This window comes from Hoplias malabaricus, chromosome X2 (genome assembly GCF_029633855.1).
Source record: "Hoplias malabaricus isolate fHopMal1 chromosome X2, fHopMal1.hap1, whole genome shotgun sequence".
NCBI classification, from domain to species: Eukaryota; Metazoa; Chordata; class Actinopteri; order Characiformes; family Erythrinidae; genus Hoplias; species Hoplias malabaricus.
The window spans coordinates 5,713,023-5,727,975 of NC_089819.1; the positions used below are offsets into that span (position 1 = coordinate 5,713,023).

Sequence of the window (14,953 nt, forward strand, 5' to 3'; positions counted from 1 at the left end):
AAGAGAAAGGATGGATGCAAATGGCTGTGGATTAGTTCAGATCAGAAGGGAGTGAAGCTTGATTCCCTGATCTCTCTCTCTCTCTCTCTCTCTCAGTGATGAGGGCTTTAAGTGCTGTATGGAAATGCATTCCTTCACACAATTAATATTCTGCACAGTTTAAAGTCTGAAGAGTTTTAATGATCCGCTTGAAAGTACACATAAAAGGAAAAGCTTCAAACATTTAAATTAATAAGACTGCATATATATATATATAACCCTAACCCCCCGACCCCAAACTTTTATCCCTGAAGACTAAACAAAAAGTATTGATGAATTTGTTTCATATTCACATTTCATACATTGTCCATCCCTGTCGTTTTACTTCTTTTGAGTCCGAGCTTGAAAGAAAGCATGAGTCATATATTTGCATTTTATCATGATACTCAGATCCTTGAGTTTTTATTTTACAATCCTAGTTCTCAAGTGTATTAAAAGACAAGACTTCAGTACAACTTTACAGAGAAGGGAAAAGGTATTTAAGAGTACAAAACAGTTGGCTTTACATGTACATTTCATTTTATAAAATATAAAAATAGTAAAGTAAAATTATTTCTAAAAGCAGAAAAAGTAAAAAAGTGGCATGTTTTCAGTGGCCTTGTTTGATGAGGATATCTGACATGTCATCCACTTTGCAAAGTTCCAGGTTCTGTTGGTGAGAGAACAGAAAATTTAGGATGAATGGTCATTTTCAATGTGTTAGGTTTCTAAGGCAGAAATACCCTGTTAAACTTGTTAGCTCAGTTATAGACTTAACAGTACCCCTCAGCTCCTATCTATGGTCTGCAAGTCCATGCTCTAGCCTCGACTTTGCTGAAGCTTAGCTGGCTAAATGAGCTAACTCTGGCTGGGGAGGGTGTTATAAATCAATGAAATGCAGTGAAAATTAAAATGTTTCTTCACTTTTTTTATGTGATCAACTGAATTAAGCAGAAAAATCAGCAGAATTTCCAAAAAACAATGAGTAATGTGAAAAACAAATTAATAAGCCTGTACTGCAGAAAATCTCAACTGACACTTGTACTAAAAATTAATAGCAGCCCACTGGCCTCTTTTCTCTTGCTTTTTACATTTATATTTTTGTGTAGAATAGGCATTTTCGCGGACTCCTAATTTTGAAATGCGCATGCGCAAGTAGGAAAGTTATTTCACATTTGGCTGTTAGTTCAGTCATATTTCACAAGGTGGCGCTACTACATCATCTGATGTTAGTTCAGCCATATTCCACATAGCACTTTTCCACCAGTGAGGTTCGTAAACTATATTTAGAACCATTTGGCTCGTTTCCACGGACATTAACTGGTTCGCGAACCAGAAAAATATTGTTCCCAGCTGGAACCAAAGAACAGTAGGCTCTTCAGCGTGAACCGTGGCTTCGTCTGTGGGTGTGTCAATGTTCAGTAACTCAAGAAAGAGCTCAGAGCCTCACACACAGCGTTATCACACATTGAAGCTGGACAAGGTTATTTATCAAGTTTCATATAAATAATAGGAAATAAAACAGGAACATGCTCCGTTTGTATGTGTTTCTGGGGCTGTGTTTGGCTCGGAATTAGTTATAATACTCCACTGTTCACAAGCTCAGCGGGATGACTCAGAACTCTGCAACATTTACACATGCCTCAAATATTATAAAGGGCAGTGGTGGGAAGACATTTTGTGGCATTAGTGTGTTTATAAAACTCCATATAGCTGCACACACCCACCTTAAACTTCACATGCTTTAAACTGTTACATTGAATAAATAAGTAACTGTAATCAAATAAAACGATGATGAAAAACACTGATGCTAGTGTTAAATATTAACAAATTTTTGTGCTCCTTTATTCATTTCTGCATTTATTAGTCCTGCCCTCCATATTTTCTGTGCAACACAATCGCATAATAAAAACCACATGTAAACGACACTGATATGAATCACCAAAGCTTCTCCAGACCTTGCAATGACAAGGTATACATTTTGGGTTTTCATGCTTGTGAATTGCCAGAATCACCTCTGTGACAATGGCTATATGGCTAATGGCAGTATGGCAAAACCAGGCTTGCCTAGTTTGTTGCCTTGTTTTTAAGAACTGGACCCATAGAATTTGATCTTAAACACAACATCTTGTTGATCTTGTTTTTTTTTTGTCATTTGGAGATACATATTCTTTTAAAATTACCATTGTGCAAGTTTTTAATGAAAAAATGTTCTTTCCATAATTTAAATATTTGCCTCTAAGATGTTAAACCAAAGCTAAAGTTGGGCTCACCTTCTCATTGGCCAGATGAAGGAGGGCAACAAAGGCCAATGGCACAGACAGGTTATTGGCCATGGTGGTGGGCAGCCTTGGGAAGAGGAAAAAGGAGGAATATATTATTAAGTTTTTTATATATCATTCAGCTTTGTGCATGGTTCATGTATAGTTGATTGATCTGGAAGCTAGGTAACTTTCTGATGCTGTGCTGAATTCCTGAGCTAAAAGATGGATGAGCTCCCTACAGGTGTTGTCTGGTAAGGGTAGAGTGACTTGCTGCACACTACTGCAGAGAAGAAACCTCAGGTCTCAGTTGTGCCAAAAATGAGTTCTCCATGAGATCAAATGGTTCAATTCAAACAGGTTCACCAGAATTCATGGACTAACCACCTGGACAATGACTAACAGACAGTTTTTTTTAATAGCCTTCCTCCGACTGTACAGAGCTGCATACAATACTACATGTAAATAGTGTCTTTAAAGTGATACTACCCTCCTCCAAAACATACATAGTACAGTTTCTGCATTGCTGAGCCCAGCAAAAATTTTCAAAGATTTTCTTTTAAAACAATAATATTTTATATCATGATAATCATACACTTTTCCCCATAATTGCCCAAGCCTAACTACATGAAAACATAGAGTAGCAGAAACACCAACTGCAAGTGGTCTGGATGGTTTGTGGATATGTATCTGGCTTTGCTTTCTACTGTGTGAGACATCAAGAATCTCTGCTATGCTATCAAATTTGACAGCAAAATAATAAGGAGGCTTGTACAGGCACAGCTTTCTGTGCCATGCAATTGTGCTTAATTCAAATGTCGCTCTCCTTCCATTCACTGTAATACAGTAGAGATCAGCCCCCCGTTTTTTTTTAAGCCTGTGCCAAATCCGACATGACAGCTCTGACAAGAAAAATGGCAAGAAAGAACCAAAGTCGTTATTATTATACAAAATTGGTAATGTGATTATTACAGATAGTGATTTTAGACCTGTACCACTTCAGCAAGTTTGTCGTGTGTGTAACATTGAAACTAGTGACAGTCTCTAAACTAGGGCTGTGCCAGATAATGTAGTTCCCGATAATATCATCATCATTTTAAAACAAAAGACAAAAACCAACAATATCATGATAACAGGTATATTATGACTTTTTTTTTTTGTTTTTTACAAAAAATATTTTTTCATTTACATTTTTTTGCTAAAAACAAACAAACAAACAAACAAAAAAGTCAAAATACCCTGAAATATCGTGATATTATTTTAGGGCCATGTCACCCACCCCTACTCTCTGTCTATGCATTATTCTGCTTCTATGTTAACATCTTTAAAACACCAATGCCCTCATTCATGTTATCACTGGCTATACAGCCATTCGTTTTGGTATACAGACCGATGACAGAGGAGCAAATGTAAGGTTTGTGATTTTTGAGAATACTGCTTATGTAAGCACTGCTTAGGACTGCCCAGTCTGTATCAAAGGGGATAACCCTGGCAAAAAACATCTTTACTGTAGAATATATGTAAAAGAATGTCCTGTAAGTTACATTCCCATGGGTACTGTTTGCCCACAAGCACAAGATTAACCTACTTAAAAAGAAAATATGGACTTTAGTTCTCTGTGGCCTTTTGAAAACAGGCTTTTGCTAATTCCATCTAATACAATGAATGAATAAAAGGTTGTTTTACAGTACCGTTTTAATAGTGTCCTGGTGGACTGGCTAAAAGACTTCTCTCCTGAGACTTCTGTGGATGTTTCACTTTCCACCTCCTTTAAAAAGAGATTATACATGTAAATGGGACTTAAAGCATACTTAATTACAGACAAATAGTATTTCTGGTACGGGTACACTGTGCCTTTGCATATTTCTCTATAGGAGAGATTTGGCTGCAAACATACTGACCTCTGGTTGGAATGTATATACTTAGTTTTCATAACTACAAAGAAATGCAGAGCCATGCAGTGTGTTGGAATATGACAAAACAACATGCAAGTTAATGTGTACCATTATTGCTTATTTTTATGTTCTATGCACAATTAAAAAAAAAAAGAAAGAAAATCATACTGGAGCTGTTTTTTCTGGGCTGTTAGTCAGAAGGCTCCACATGCTGGTCTTTAGTCTCTTCATGTCCATCTTCTTTGCAGTCTTGGCGTAGTTAATCTCAATGACATTGACCTAGGAGGGGTAAACTACATGTAACAGCATTGCAAATGCAATATTCTCTACAGTCAACATATTGTCACTTTCTATGCATCTGTTTTTCTATAAGTTATCTAGAGTGGACACAGCCTTATTTTTTACATTTTGTAAAAACACTCAGTTTATTTGCATTTTCAGTACTTGCATCCAAACATAATAATACTTTGCCATTTTTCTAGAAAGGGATGATACATTATTCTTATAGGAATCCAACCCCAGTGGGTTGTGTACACACACAACCAAAAGGGAAATCTAACATTGTTCTTCCTTTTAATGTTTGTTATTTGTGGGGTATATACCTTGTGGGGTTCCGGCACCAGGCAGTCATCTCCATATGTAGTGATACCTTCTGGGTCAAAAGTCAAGGGGTTCACAGGCTGAGAGTCGTTGGATCCAGCAAAACCTTCACCATCATCATCATAGCTGTCTCCATCCTAAACGGCACATACATATTCATAAAAGGGATGGGGAGGAGAGTTTCTTAACCGAAAACAAATATGCATTCACTATTTTTACATTATTCACACATACAGTTCTGCCATTAAGAACAAACCAGAGGTTGTGGAGCTAAATTTGGTTCTGGTGCACTAACACCTGGAAGACACCGGGAAGAAGGTTCTATAATGACTTTTGATGTTCACATAATCCGTGCAGACTCAGACTTTGACAGGTTGTAATATACTAAAATTGCAGAGGGCAATATGGCTCAATGCAATCATTCACATAGACAACATTTAAAAGCTAGAAGGCAAAGTGGTGATATGGCGGTGACTCATTTAAAGAGCACTATAACCATTTTGTGGCAGTGGATACACTGATCTGCCAGAAAAGTGTTTTCAAATCCAGTCTTCAAAGCCCCTGAGCCACTCCACATTTTATTCAGTTTCAGACGGGCACAGATTACTCAGCTCAGGTGTGTGGAGAAAAACCCTCAGCAGCGAATAATGGGAAGCATTGTTCTAAAGGACGGTAAAGTGAGTTCACCTGTAGTCCTGGGCAGAAATTTGCAGTGTCGTTGGCATTGTCGTAGTTGTAATCTCCAATTTCCTCTGAGAGTTCACCTGATAACCTTTTCTTTCCTTCTGCACTTAGCTACCATACAAAAGCATAAAAATAAGGAATAAATAAAAATCACAAGATGTATAGTGTTCAAGGTATTAGTAATGGTTTCATTAAAGTTCACTTATTTTAACATTAAATGATATAAAAATGTCCATATGTGTAAACGTATGTGGCATGCCATAAATTGTATGCTCCAAACAGCAGGGTGTGGTCATATTAAAAAAATAAGTTTAGTACAGTTAGTATAGTAGTTTATGACACATCTCGGCCACTGGATGTCAGTATATCAACTGTTATAACATGAAATATCACTGGACAAAAAAAACAAACAACAGACTGCTGTTTTAAGGAACATCAAAAACCAGTTTTGGGTAATGTAACATTTAAATGGATTACCGTGCTGGAGGGTTTGAGGCTGAGCTGTGACAGATTACTGAGGGGATACTGGAAGTCTGCTGGCAGAGTGGTCTTCTTATTGCTGCTGTTCAAAGCTGATTTACTGAATGTGGTTGCAGCCTGTAAACAACAAATGGTGTGTAATTTATAATCTGATTTTAAAAACCTTCTGTAAAATAGCAGGGAGAAGAGGGGGCGAGAAGGAGGGGGATGGGATATTCTGTCAGCATTAAACAGATTTGTGACTTGCTGACACCCTGGATTCCCATTACAGTGACTAAACACTTTTTTCAATTACTGCAATAAAGTGATACATTTGTCAAAGCCTGCTCACTGTAGTGCTTTAAAAAAAGGCCATAGTTCCTTTTTGGATGAAATATTCATTCAGTTATTGTCTGTAATCCCTTATCCTATTCAGGGTCACGGTGGGTCCAGTGCCTACCAGGAATCACTGGGCACAAGGTGAGAATACATCAGTCCTATACAGGGCAACACTCAAATATTCACTCACACATTCACACTTACGGATACTTTTGAGTAGCCAATCTACCTACCAACGTGTGTTTTTGGACAGTGGGAGGAACCCAACGCGGACACGAGAAGTGGATGTACTACGTAAAATTAAAATCTAAAAATGTACTATCCCCTCTCAAGTATAAAATGTCAATATTTTAAAATGTTGCAAAAATTATTTCCCATTTTGAATGTATTGTTTTCACAAACACATCTGTTTAGTTTGCAGCTTTTTATCTCCACCCATTTACATTGATTGTGTAAGTATTGTTTAGGGTCTTGTGTTCAATTATGTAGGCAGAAAGATTGGAGTAAACATAAGTAAATGGGTCAATTACCAAATAAATAAACGAGTAAAAAACAAAATCAATCGGATTCCTTTTTCAGATGGCTGTCTATAATAAAAACTTTACACACCTTCTCTGTGATAAGGCAATGAAAAACTAGAGGACATGTGAGTTTCTTGCTGCCGAATTATATTTTTTCACATGAACACGAGCGAGGTTCTAGTACAAATTGTATTCCAAAAATTTTGAAATAACGCTATATACCCAAACCTGCCATTGCATTCACTCCTTTATCAGGCCGTGTGATCTCCATTTTGAAAACAGGAGATAATTGTGAGAGTAGTTTTTTTTTGAGGATGTTGGAGGGGGGTGGGGGGTGCACAGAAATTTTCGATTCAGTCAGATATAAAACTACAGAGGTCCCCCACATGAGAAAGAATTACCCCAGGACCCCATGGAAATTTAATCCTGTCCAGATAAGTTTTCATACACACACACACACACCCACACCCACACCCACACATCCAGCTAATTCTATGTAAATTGATGTTGAGATTTTGTTCCAAATGCAAATTATTTATGTAGAATAATTATTAATAAACACTTAGAGTAAGCAATTTTCTTTCCAGTCAGTGAGTGTGATCTTACTTTGGTTGTACGGAAGTAATTGTGAAAGTTGATATCTTTGGTGAAGTCTATGACCAGGGGGTTTTTTGGCGCCCTCTTTTTAGGTTCCTTCTCTAACTTGTGATCCTCTGCAACAGAAAGAAAATACTTTTACAACGATTTCTCATCAAGGGAGTAAACAAAACCCAATTTCGCCGAAAAATGTATTGTTTTTCACTGATATTTAGAATCAGAATCAGTATTTAACTCACGTTTGTGTGATGGTTTGAAGAGCCAGTAGCCAGGGCCAACCCATGAGGCCATGGTACGGGGGCTGAAGTAGGAATATTCTCTGGGTTTATCTGACAGCTGAAGGCACATGGTGGTGATATCTGCCTCTCCTATTGGTATAACTCCCCTGTTCACAATTACCATCACAATCAGACAAAACGTTAAAAGTGAGTTGACTGTCCTCACTGTAATTGTTTGTTTGTTTTATAAATGTAACAATAGTATTATGAGACAAAATGGATCCTGAAGATGGTTAAAGGTGAAGATGTGATTGTACCTCAAAATAAAGAATTTAAAAAAGTTAAAAGTGAGAGTGCAGAAGTGTTTTGTTTGAAATCAAAGGCGTTAATATAGAGTTTGTTTACTTGTTGCCGAGCAATAAGCTCTGCTCTTCTGAAAACCTAATACATCTGATACTGAACCATGGTAGGTCAGGTATTAACGTTTGATGATTAGTTCTGGTTCCCAAAAGCGTTGGGTGGAAAGCCATCACTCCAGAGCACACAGTTACACTGCTCCACAGCCCAATGATGGGAGACGTAACACATCTGGTTACCAATTAGCATTTGGTATGTTGAAAATAGGCTCATGATCAGTGGCAAGTGCTATCCTGAAGCCTGACTTTACAAGTAATGAAAGGTTATCCATTCCCTTAAAAACTGACTAGGCTGTCATTACACTTATAGCTATACTGCAAAACAAAAGATGCCCAAACATCTTTACAGACTGACTACATTTGGGGCAACTACCAAACTATCACTTGAAAGAGTATTAAAAAAAAAAAGTCAAAAGGTCATCACCGTCTCTCTGGGCTCTTCCGAGCACAGGAGTCTTTGTGCTCATTAATCTCATCCCCATAGTCTCCTTGTCCCTCATCGTCTCCATCTGCATAAAAATGATCTCCAGGGTCTGGAGCCTCATCCACATCAGGTTCAATGTCAGCGTTGATGTCAAAAGCATGTTCACCATGCTTCATCTTCTCCAGCAAATGGTTCAGATTGGTGCTCTGCAGAGATCACCAGTCAACAACAAAAAAAAACAGATAAGTTAAAAGCATTTATCAAATTCAGCAAGAGAAAATCTCATTTAAAGCCTGTGTTAACCTGGTCTGGTGTCCACTGAGTGAAGGAAAAGTCCTCCAGAGATGGGCAGATAGATTTTCCCTCCAGAGATTTGAGGCTAGCTGGGAGTGAAATACAAAATAAGAAATTAATGTTTTCCTATTTTCCATTACACATGTGTAGCCTGGACTAAACACAGATTGGACTAACCTATGAAGGGTGAGACAGTTGTGTTCTGGACAGGTGTGGGTGAGCTGGAAGACCGGGACTTAAGCAGGGTCATGTGTGATGGGAAACGCAGCTCGCAGCTACTGTCCTCACTAAACAACACAGACAGAAACACTCCAGCTGTGCTGTTCTCATCAAAAGACGAAGCCATACGCTGGAACATGGGGTCCACCTGAAAATGCAGTGAAGTTAAAATAAATGTCATTAGGTCATATTACTGCTTTATAAATACATACTTGTGCCACTAGCAGCTGCCCTTTTTGTACTTGAATATGACAATGGCAAAAGGACAAATAGAAATTTGGAAAAGCATTATTCAAGGTTTTAAATGTTAATATCAATAGATAATTCCATACATTTTACAAAATACATGTAGATGTGTTTTAAATAACTACTAAAGATTTGTTCACATTACAAGGCTCATATTCTGATATTTTGCTCAGATTGGACACATTCATAAATGGAAGTGACCTGTATGTGTGTGTAATGTGGACGGATCTGTATCTCGAACAGCACGTGCACATTGATTCAATTCAGCTCCACCCCTAAGCCCTGTGTAGAACAACATGTAAATCCTTAAATGCCAGTTTGTACACCCAAGTACTGATGAAAACAGCACTGCAGGCATGTGTACAGGCAAAAACACAAAAGCCAATCTGACAGTTCACATTCATGTTGCATGGACCTCATATGAAAGTGACCCCAAATGTATTTATATAAAAAAAGGGTTTAACATATCCACACAGCCCTAAAAAATAAGGATCTGTCTTGCTTTAAAGGCAATGTCTACAACTGAAATCAAAAAACACTTTTTATAAAATTCAGAAGATGTTTCCTCACCATTTGCTAGCTCTCCAGTCTGTTTACACACTGGAAACTGGTCTAATGTGTTTAGGAAACCTTAGTGTAAGTAAATCATTAAAATAAATATATTGGCTCTGTTAGACATGCTAGGCTTCCTCTCTCCCTGCTCATGACACAGCAATTGCAAACTTCAGCCATGTACAAACAGTTGCACCCCCCCCACACACACAAACATACTGTTCCACTTTAAAAGAAGCTGAACATCTGAATATAAACAAACCAGAAAGAACGGTAATTCCCCACAATTACAAATTGTAGCTTCACATTATAAATATATACACATTTTTGGGAGATTTGCTTACAACATTGAAACAAAATGCTAAAATTACTTTGCTGTATCCATCCAGAGGAAAGAGCATTGGTGTACTGAGGAAAAAAAAAAAAAAATCCCAAAGCTTTTACCTCACATTTCATCTCTGACTCTGACAGGTTGATGTTGCACAGATTCTGCTCCACCGTCTTCTTCGGGGGTCTTTTCTTTGTGGGCTGCTTGGTGGCCTGCTCACTCTGATCATTCTCCACAGACTCTGTCTCTTCGACTTCCTGACCTACAAGCATTCAAGTAAAATAAACTGTATAAGTAAACTTAAACAGAACAGGCCACAAAACAACAACAAAATCAAGTATTTGATCATATATATATATATATATATATATATATATATATATATATATATATATATATATATATATTAAATGCACACCAAGTCTCTGCATGTTATTCCCAACATTAATGATCTGCGCTGTATTACACAAGGTTACATCATGTGCCGCTGCCTTTGTAGTGAATTTACACCCTGTATAATTTTTTTTCTGTAAATAATGTTGCCCAAGGTTTACAGCAAATAAAAGGATCAGAGAAAACACTAAAATGTGGAAGAAAGTGGTCCTTGAGGGACAAAGCTGAGATTGAGAGAGCAGCTTTATTAACCGAGTATCCAACAGCATACTCGCCTTCTTTTGGTTTGGTCTCAGAGCCCAGTCCTCCGAGTACTCTGTAGGCATCAGCATGAACAGCATCTACTCTCACAGCGTAAATTTTAGTGCTGGCATCCAGAGTTCCTGCAGCCACCTGAACATACAATAAAGCTGAATGATTTGGGGGAAATATATTGTGCAATATTATGAATTAAACTGACGTTATTTTATAATAATTGATATTCAGGTCTGTTTTCATAACCAAGGTCTGGCATTAACTGTGAATGCCCATGATATAGATTGACAGTGTAATTTAGTTACTGAAACAGTTACAGGACAGTGCTTGGTTGCATCTGATTGCTCCAAGTGTGATATATAAACTTTTTCATTCATTTAAAATGTATGATATTGTTCTTGGTAAAGTAGCCTAGAATTAAAATTGCAGCACTTGCAGTTTGAAAAGAGCAATTTTTCAAAATGCTGTTTCTGCATCTACATCTACATTCTGCAACTACATCTCAATTCGTTCAGCCCAAAAACACAGGACACAGTAACTAAATGTGTAGCAGAATAAATGACTTTGTATGAGCACACATTATATTTAAATAAACAAGTAGATGTCTAAATGCTATAAAATAAAACCTCCCTATCTGAGAAAATTATGAAATGCAAAGACCTGTCTAAAAGGCAAACACTGAGCAGTATACGAGTATGGTGTATGCGCAAAACAAATTCAGAAACTACCTTGAAGTTGAGCTCAGAGTCTTTTTGCTTTAGAATATCAGCCATATAATCAATGAGGTGAAGACCAAAGGCATTTTTTGTGGTGATTTTCTGTAGAGACATGATTCAAGATTGAATAAATGTTAGAAATGTATAACTATAGACACCTGCCACGGTGTATAGCTGGACTAAACATTCCAGGTTGACATACATTTTCAGTGGAGAGCTTGATGCAGGTAGAGTAATGTTCGGAGATCTGAGCAGACGATAATTTAGGAACAGCAGCTGGGGTTCCTGTGGCACTGTAAAGCCAGAAAGATGTGGAGAACGATATAAATACATTTCATGTAGTCATTATTAAACAAAATACAACACAGCACAGTTAACTATGCTACAGTAGCTACTTTTAAGACCTGCATTCTGTGGTTTTATGTATGTCTATTAGATAGTACAGTTCTCAGTGTAGATGGCTTATTTTCCATCTGTTTTGAATTGAAAATGCTGTTTGTTGCTGCTGTGAGTTTGTTTCCTCAAATTTGCAATAACATTTTGTTTGGTGAAATAAATTGAAAATGTAGTTTTCCCCCCCTCTTACAAAGTAACAACAGTTCCTCACAATAAACTTCATTAGTTTTATGCGTATGTCCATACATATAAAAATGTACACTATAGAGCCATTAGGACAAGCATTACATGGAAAAGTTAAACTTATTTGTAGAAAAAATTATACAGAACCCATGGTCAACGAAATACTCTGCTTTTTCATATTAAATTAAATACATCAACCAATCTTAGAAATATTATGTAGAAATACTAGACAGATCTAAAGATCTGTATGATGCCAATATTTATTTTCTGACATCATTGGGCATTCCTAACCGTATATTCCAGACACTGGTACACACCTGTGTGGCGCAGCTTCACTGAAGGGGGAATCAGCCACTCCGTGAAGGTCGATGACTTTAGACCTGCGTCTCTGCCGTTTCTCCTTTTCATCGTCATTTCCCTGGATAGATCCCAAAAGTGGAGTACTGTGGGCAGAGAGGACAGTTTTTTGTCCGAGGGCCGGGGAAGACCACTGCCTGGGCTTTGACGTAGGTGTGTTCACCGCACTCATACTCTCAGACCTGAAAGAGACAGAGGGGTAGACTTAGTATCAGGGGAACCTGCCACATTAAACACCTTTATTCCATAGAATTATACAGACTATACTGTTATTGGCCTAATTAACATCGCTTTCCACTTCTTGGGTTGAAAACAACTATTTGCTTTTCTTTCTTTGATAATTTCTTATGCTCTTATTTCTTAGTAGCAATCTACTTCTACAATCTACTTCTATTGACCTAAAGTCAGCTAACTTTTAAACATAACGTAAGCTAGAAATACCCTAACATTCATCTTTCCAAGTTAGCTCTCATATTAAATGGTAAAATGTACTTTGGTGTATGAACATGCATGACGTATAATGTATGTTTAAGCTGAACATGTTTTGAGCCACTTTTTAATTTTCAGTAAATAAATTACAGGCAAACGTAACATAATCTTACAAGAGTGCTCCAATATACGCCCTGCCGTTCTACTTAGGCCGTCTAGCAAGGGCGTAGAACTCCGGGTGCTGAGTGCCCTAGCTCAACCACAACAGCGCACATTGAGGCAGAGCCCAGCTGCAGCCCTCACTAGCCGCTACAAAATCACACAAAGCGGTCATTTAGTTCCCGTAAAACTCACCCAATGACCCAAGTAGAATTCTACGAAGATCTGCTTCTTGAAAACCCCCAAGATAGGGAGTAGAAGTTAAGTAAAAGTATTAAAAGTCTGATTAAAAAAAACAGTACTTCTCGTCACGTCTTCTCACTGATCTAGGCTCCCATTTGAAAATTAGCGCCGAACGGTTTCTGTGCGTCATACGTCGGCGGTGGCGTCATCACGTATTTCATATGACTTGATAGCACAGAAAACACACTGATCTGGAATCAGAGTCTCAAAATGAAGTTCATACAAGACAACAAAAAGATGATTTTAAATCTGTTCTCAGATAAGTGTTATGAGCTACTAAGAAGCTATTCTATTTTTGTATCTCAGTAAACTAGAAGTAAACTTGTGGGCGAGTGTCTGTGGCTGAGACTAGCTAGAAGCAGATTATGCATTCTTCTACCTTAGGCTATATTATATTTCAAAAGATTTATCCACTTATTAAGGATGATTTCACACAGGCATACAGCTTGTGATCCATAGACAAGTAAAATGGGAAAATCAGAAGCAGCATCACAAACCAAAACTAATCAAAGTGCATTAAGATATATATATAATTCTAATTATTTTCAAACATCTGATTTTCTTCCTTTTCATGTAAGCATCAAATTACTCCATTTAACATTCACATTTTTTTTAATATAATGCTAGGACTATTTTTGCAAGTGCCTCTCAGATTTTAGAACTCAGAATATTTAAGCTAAATAAATAAATATATATATATATATATATTAGTAGTGAAATGCTTTGATGGCCGCTCATTTCCATGATAAATATAAAACAGAATTTGTAGAATAAGGAATTACTCATGCTACAATTCCCATAAAGCCCCAATGTCTTTCCAAAGGCTTGAGAATGGTTTCAATCAGATAGTTTTTGCTTTTCTTTGACATATTAATGGACATTCGCAAACAGTTAAATTAAAGTCAGCTACACAACAGACACGGTAATTAATATTCATGTATGTGGGTAACCGACCAATAGCCCCACACCCAGATTCCCTGGCCAGAGAAAATAAATGTAAGAGCACGTATAACTGCACAACAAACATGAGAACGTTCATTTTAAAGAATGATCGTTTCTAGGTCGTTCAGTTCTTGACAATGCATAAATTAGTATCTGCAGAAGATAACAGTTCTCTTGTACATGTGGATGCAGTTTTGGCAAATGGTGAAAAACTTTGCTCTGTTATGAAATGGAGAGTTGTTTTAGCTTAAATATCCTGAGTTCTAAAAACTGAGAGGCACTTGCAAAAATAGTCATAGCTAAAAAAAATGTGAATGTTAAATGGTCATATGATGCTTACATGAAAAGGAAGAAAATCAGATGTTTGAAAATAATTAAAACAAATAAAGTATATATAAAAATATGACTAAGAAAGTAAATATAAATGAAAATTACACTGCAAGGGTTCTTTAGTAAAGAAAATGGTTGTTTATAGAACCCTGAACAGTTACATTTTTGCATTATAAAAGGGTTCTTCAGATTGTTGAAGAATGTGTATGAAGGTTCTATATAGCACATTTTTGAAAAGGGTTCTATATGGCACCAAAGACCGTTCATCTATTGTTACAAGCTTGACATCATAACATAAGGAGAACTCTTTTCTAAAAGGTGCTGTATGGAATGATATACAGCACATTCTCCATCAATCTGAAGAACACTTTAATCATGCCAAAAGTTATTCAGTTGTTCAGGATTCAGAACCCTTTTCTTTACCAATGAACCCTTGTAAACGGACAATTTTTAAGTGTGTAGTATAAAGAATGAGGACA

General features: G+C 37.1%; 1 protein-coding gene across 1 annotated transcript; it reads right to left on the minus strand.

Moving 5' to 3' along the window:
• Positions 1 to 257: 257 nt before the first annotated feature.
• On the minus strand, positions 258 to 13,317 carry LOC136677090 (condensin complex subunit 2-like). The gene is made up of 18 exons (XM_066654495.1): positions 13,155 to 13,317; positions 12,332 to 12,553; positions 11,638 to 11,728; positions 11,448 to 11,537; positions 10,740 to 10,857; positions 10,188 to 10,333; positions 8,904 to 9,093; positions 8,736 to 8,815; positions 8,433 to 8,638; positions 7,614 to 7,759; positions 7,384 to 7,490; positions 5,936 to 6,055; positions 5,462 to 5,569; positions 4,777 to 4,911; positions 4,343 to 4,453; positions 3,971 to 4,047; positions 2,292 to 2,367; positions 258 to 688 (listed from the first exon to the last, which is right to left on the minus strand). Exons 2-18 carry the CDS (start codon positions 12,541 to 12,543, stop codon positions 629 to 631), a joined length of 2,073 nt encoding a protein of 690 aa, XP_066510592.1. The 5' UTR covers positions 12,544 to 12,553; positions 13,155 to 13,317; the 3' UTR covers positions 258 to 628.
• Between the last annotated feature and the right edge of the window lie 1,636 nt (positions 13,318 to 14,953).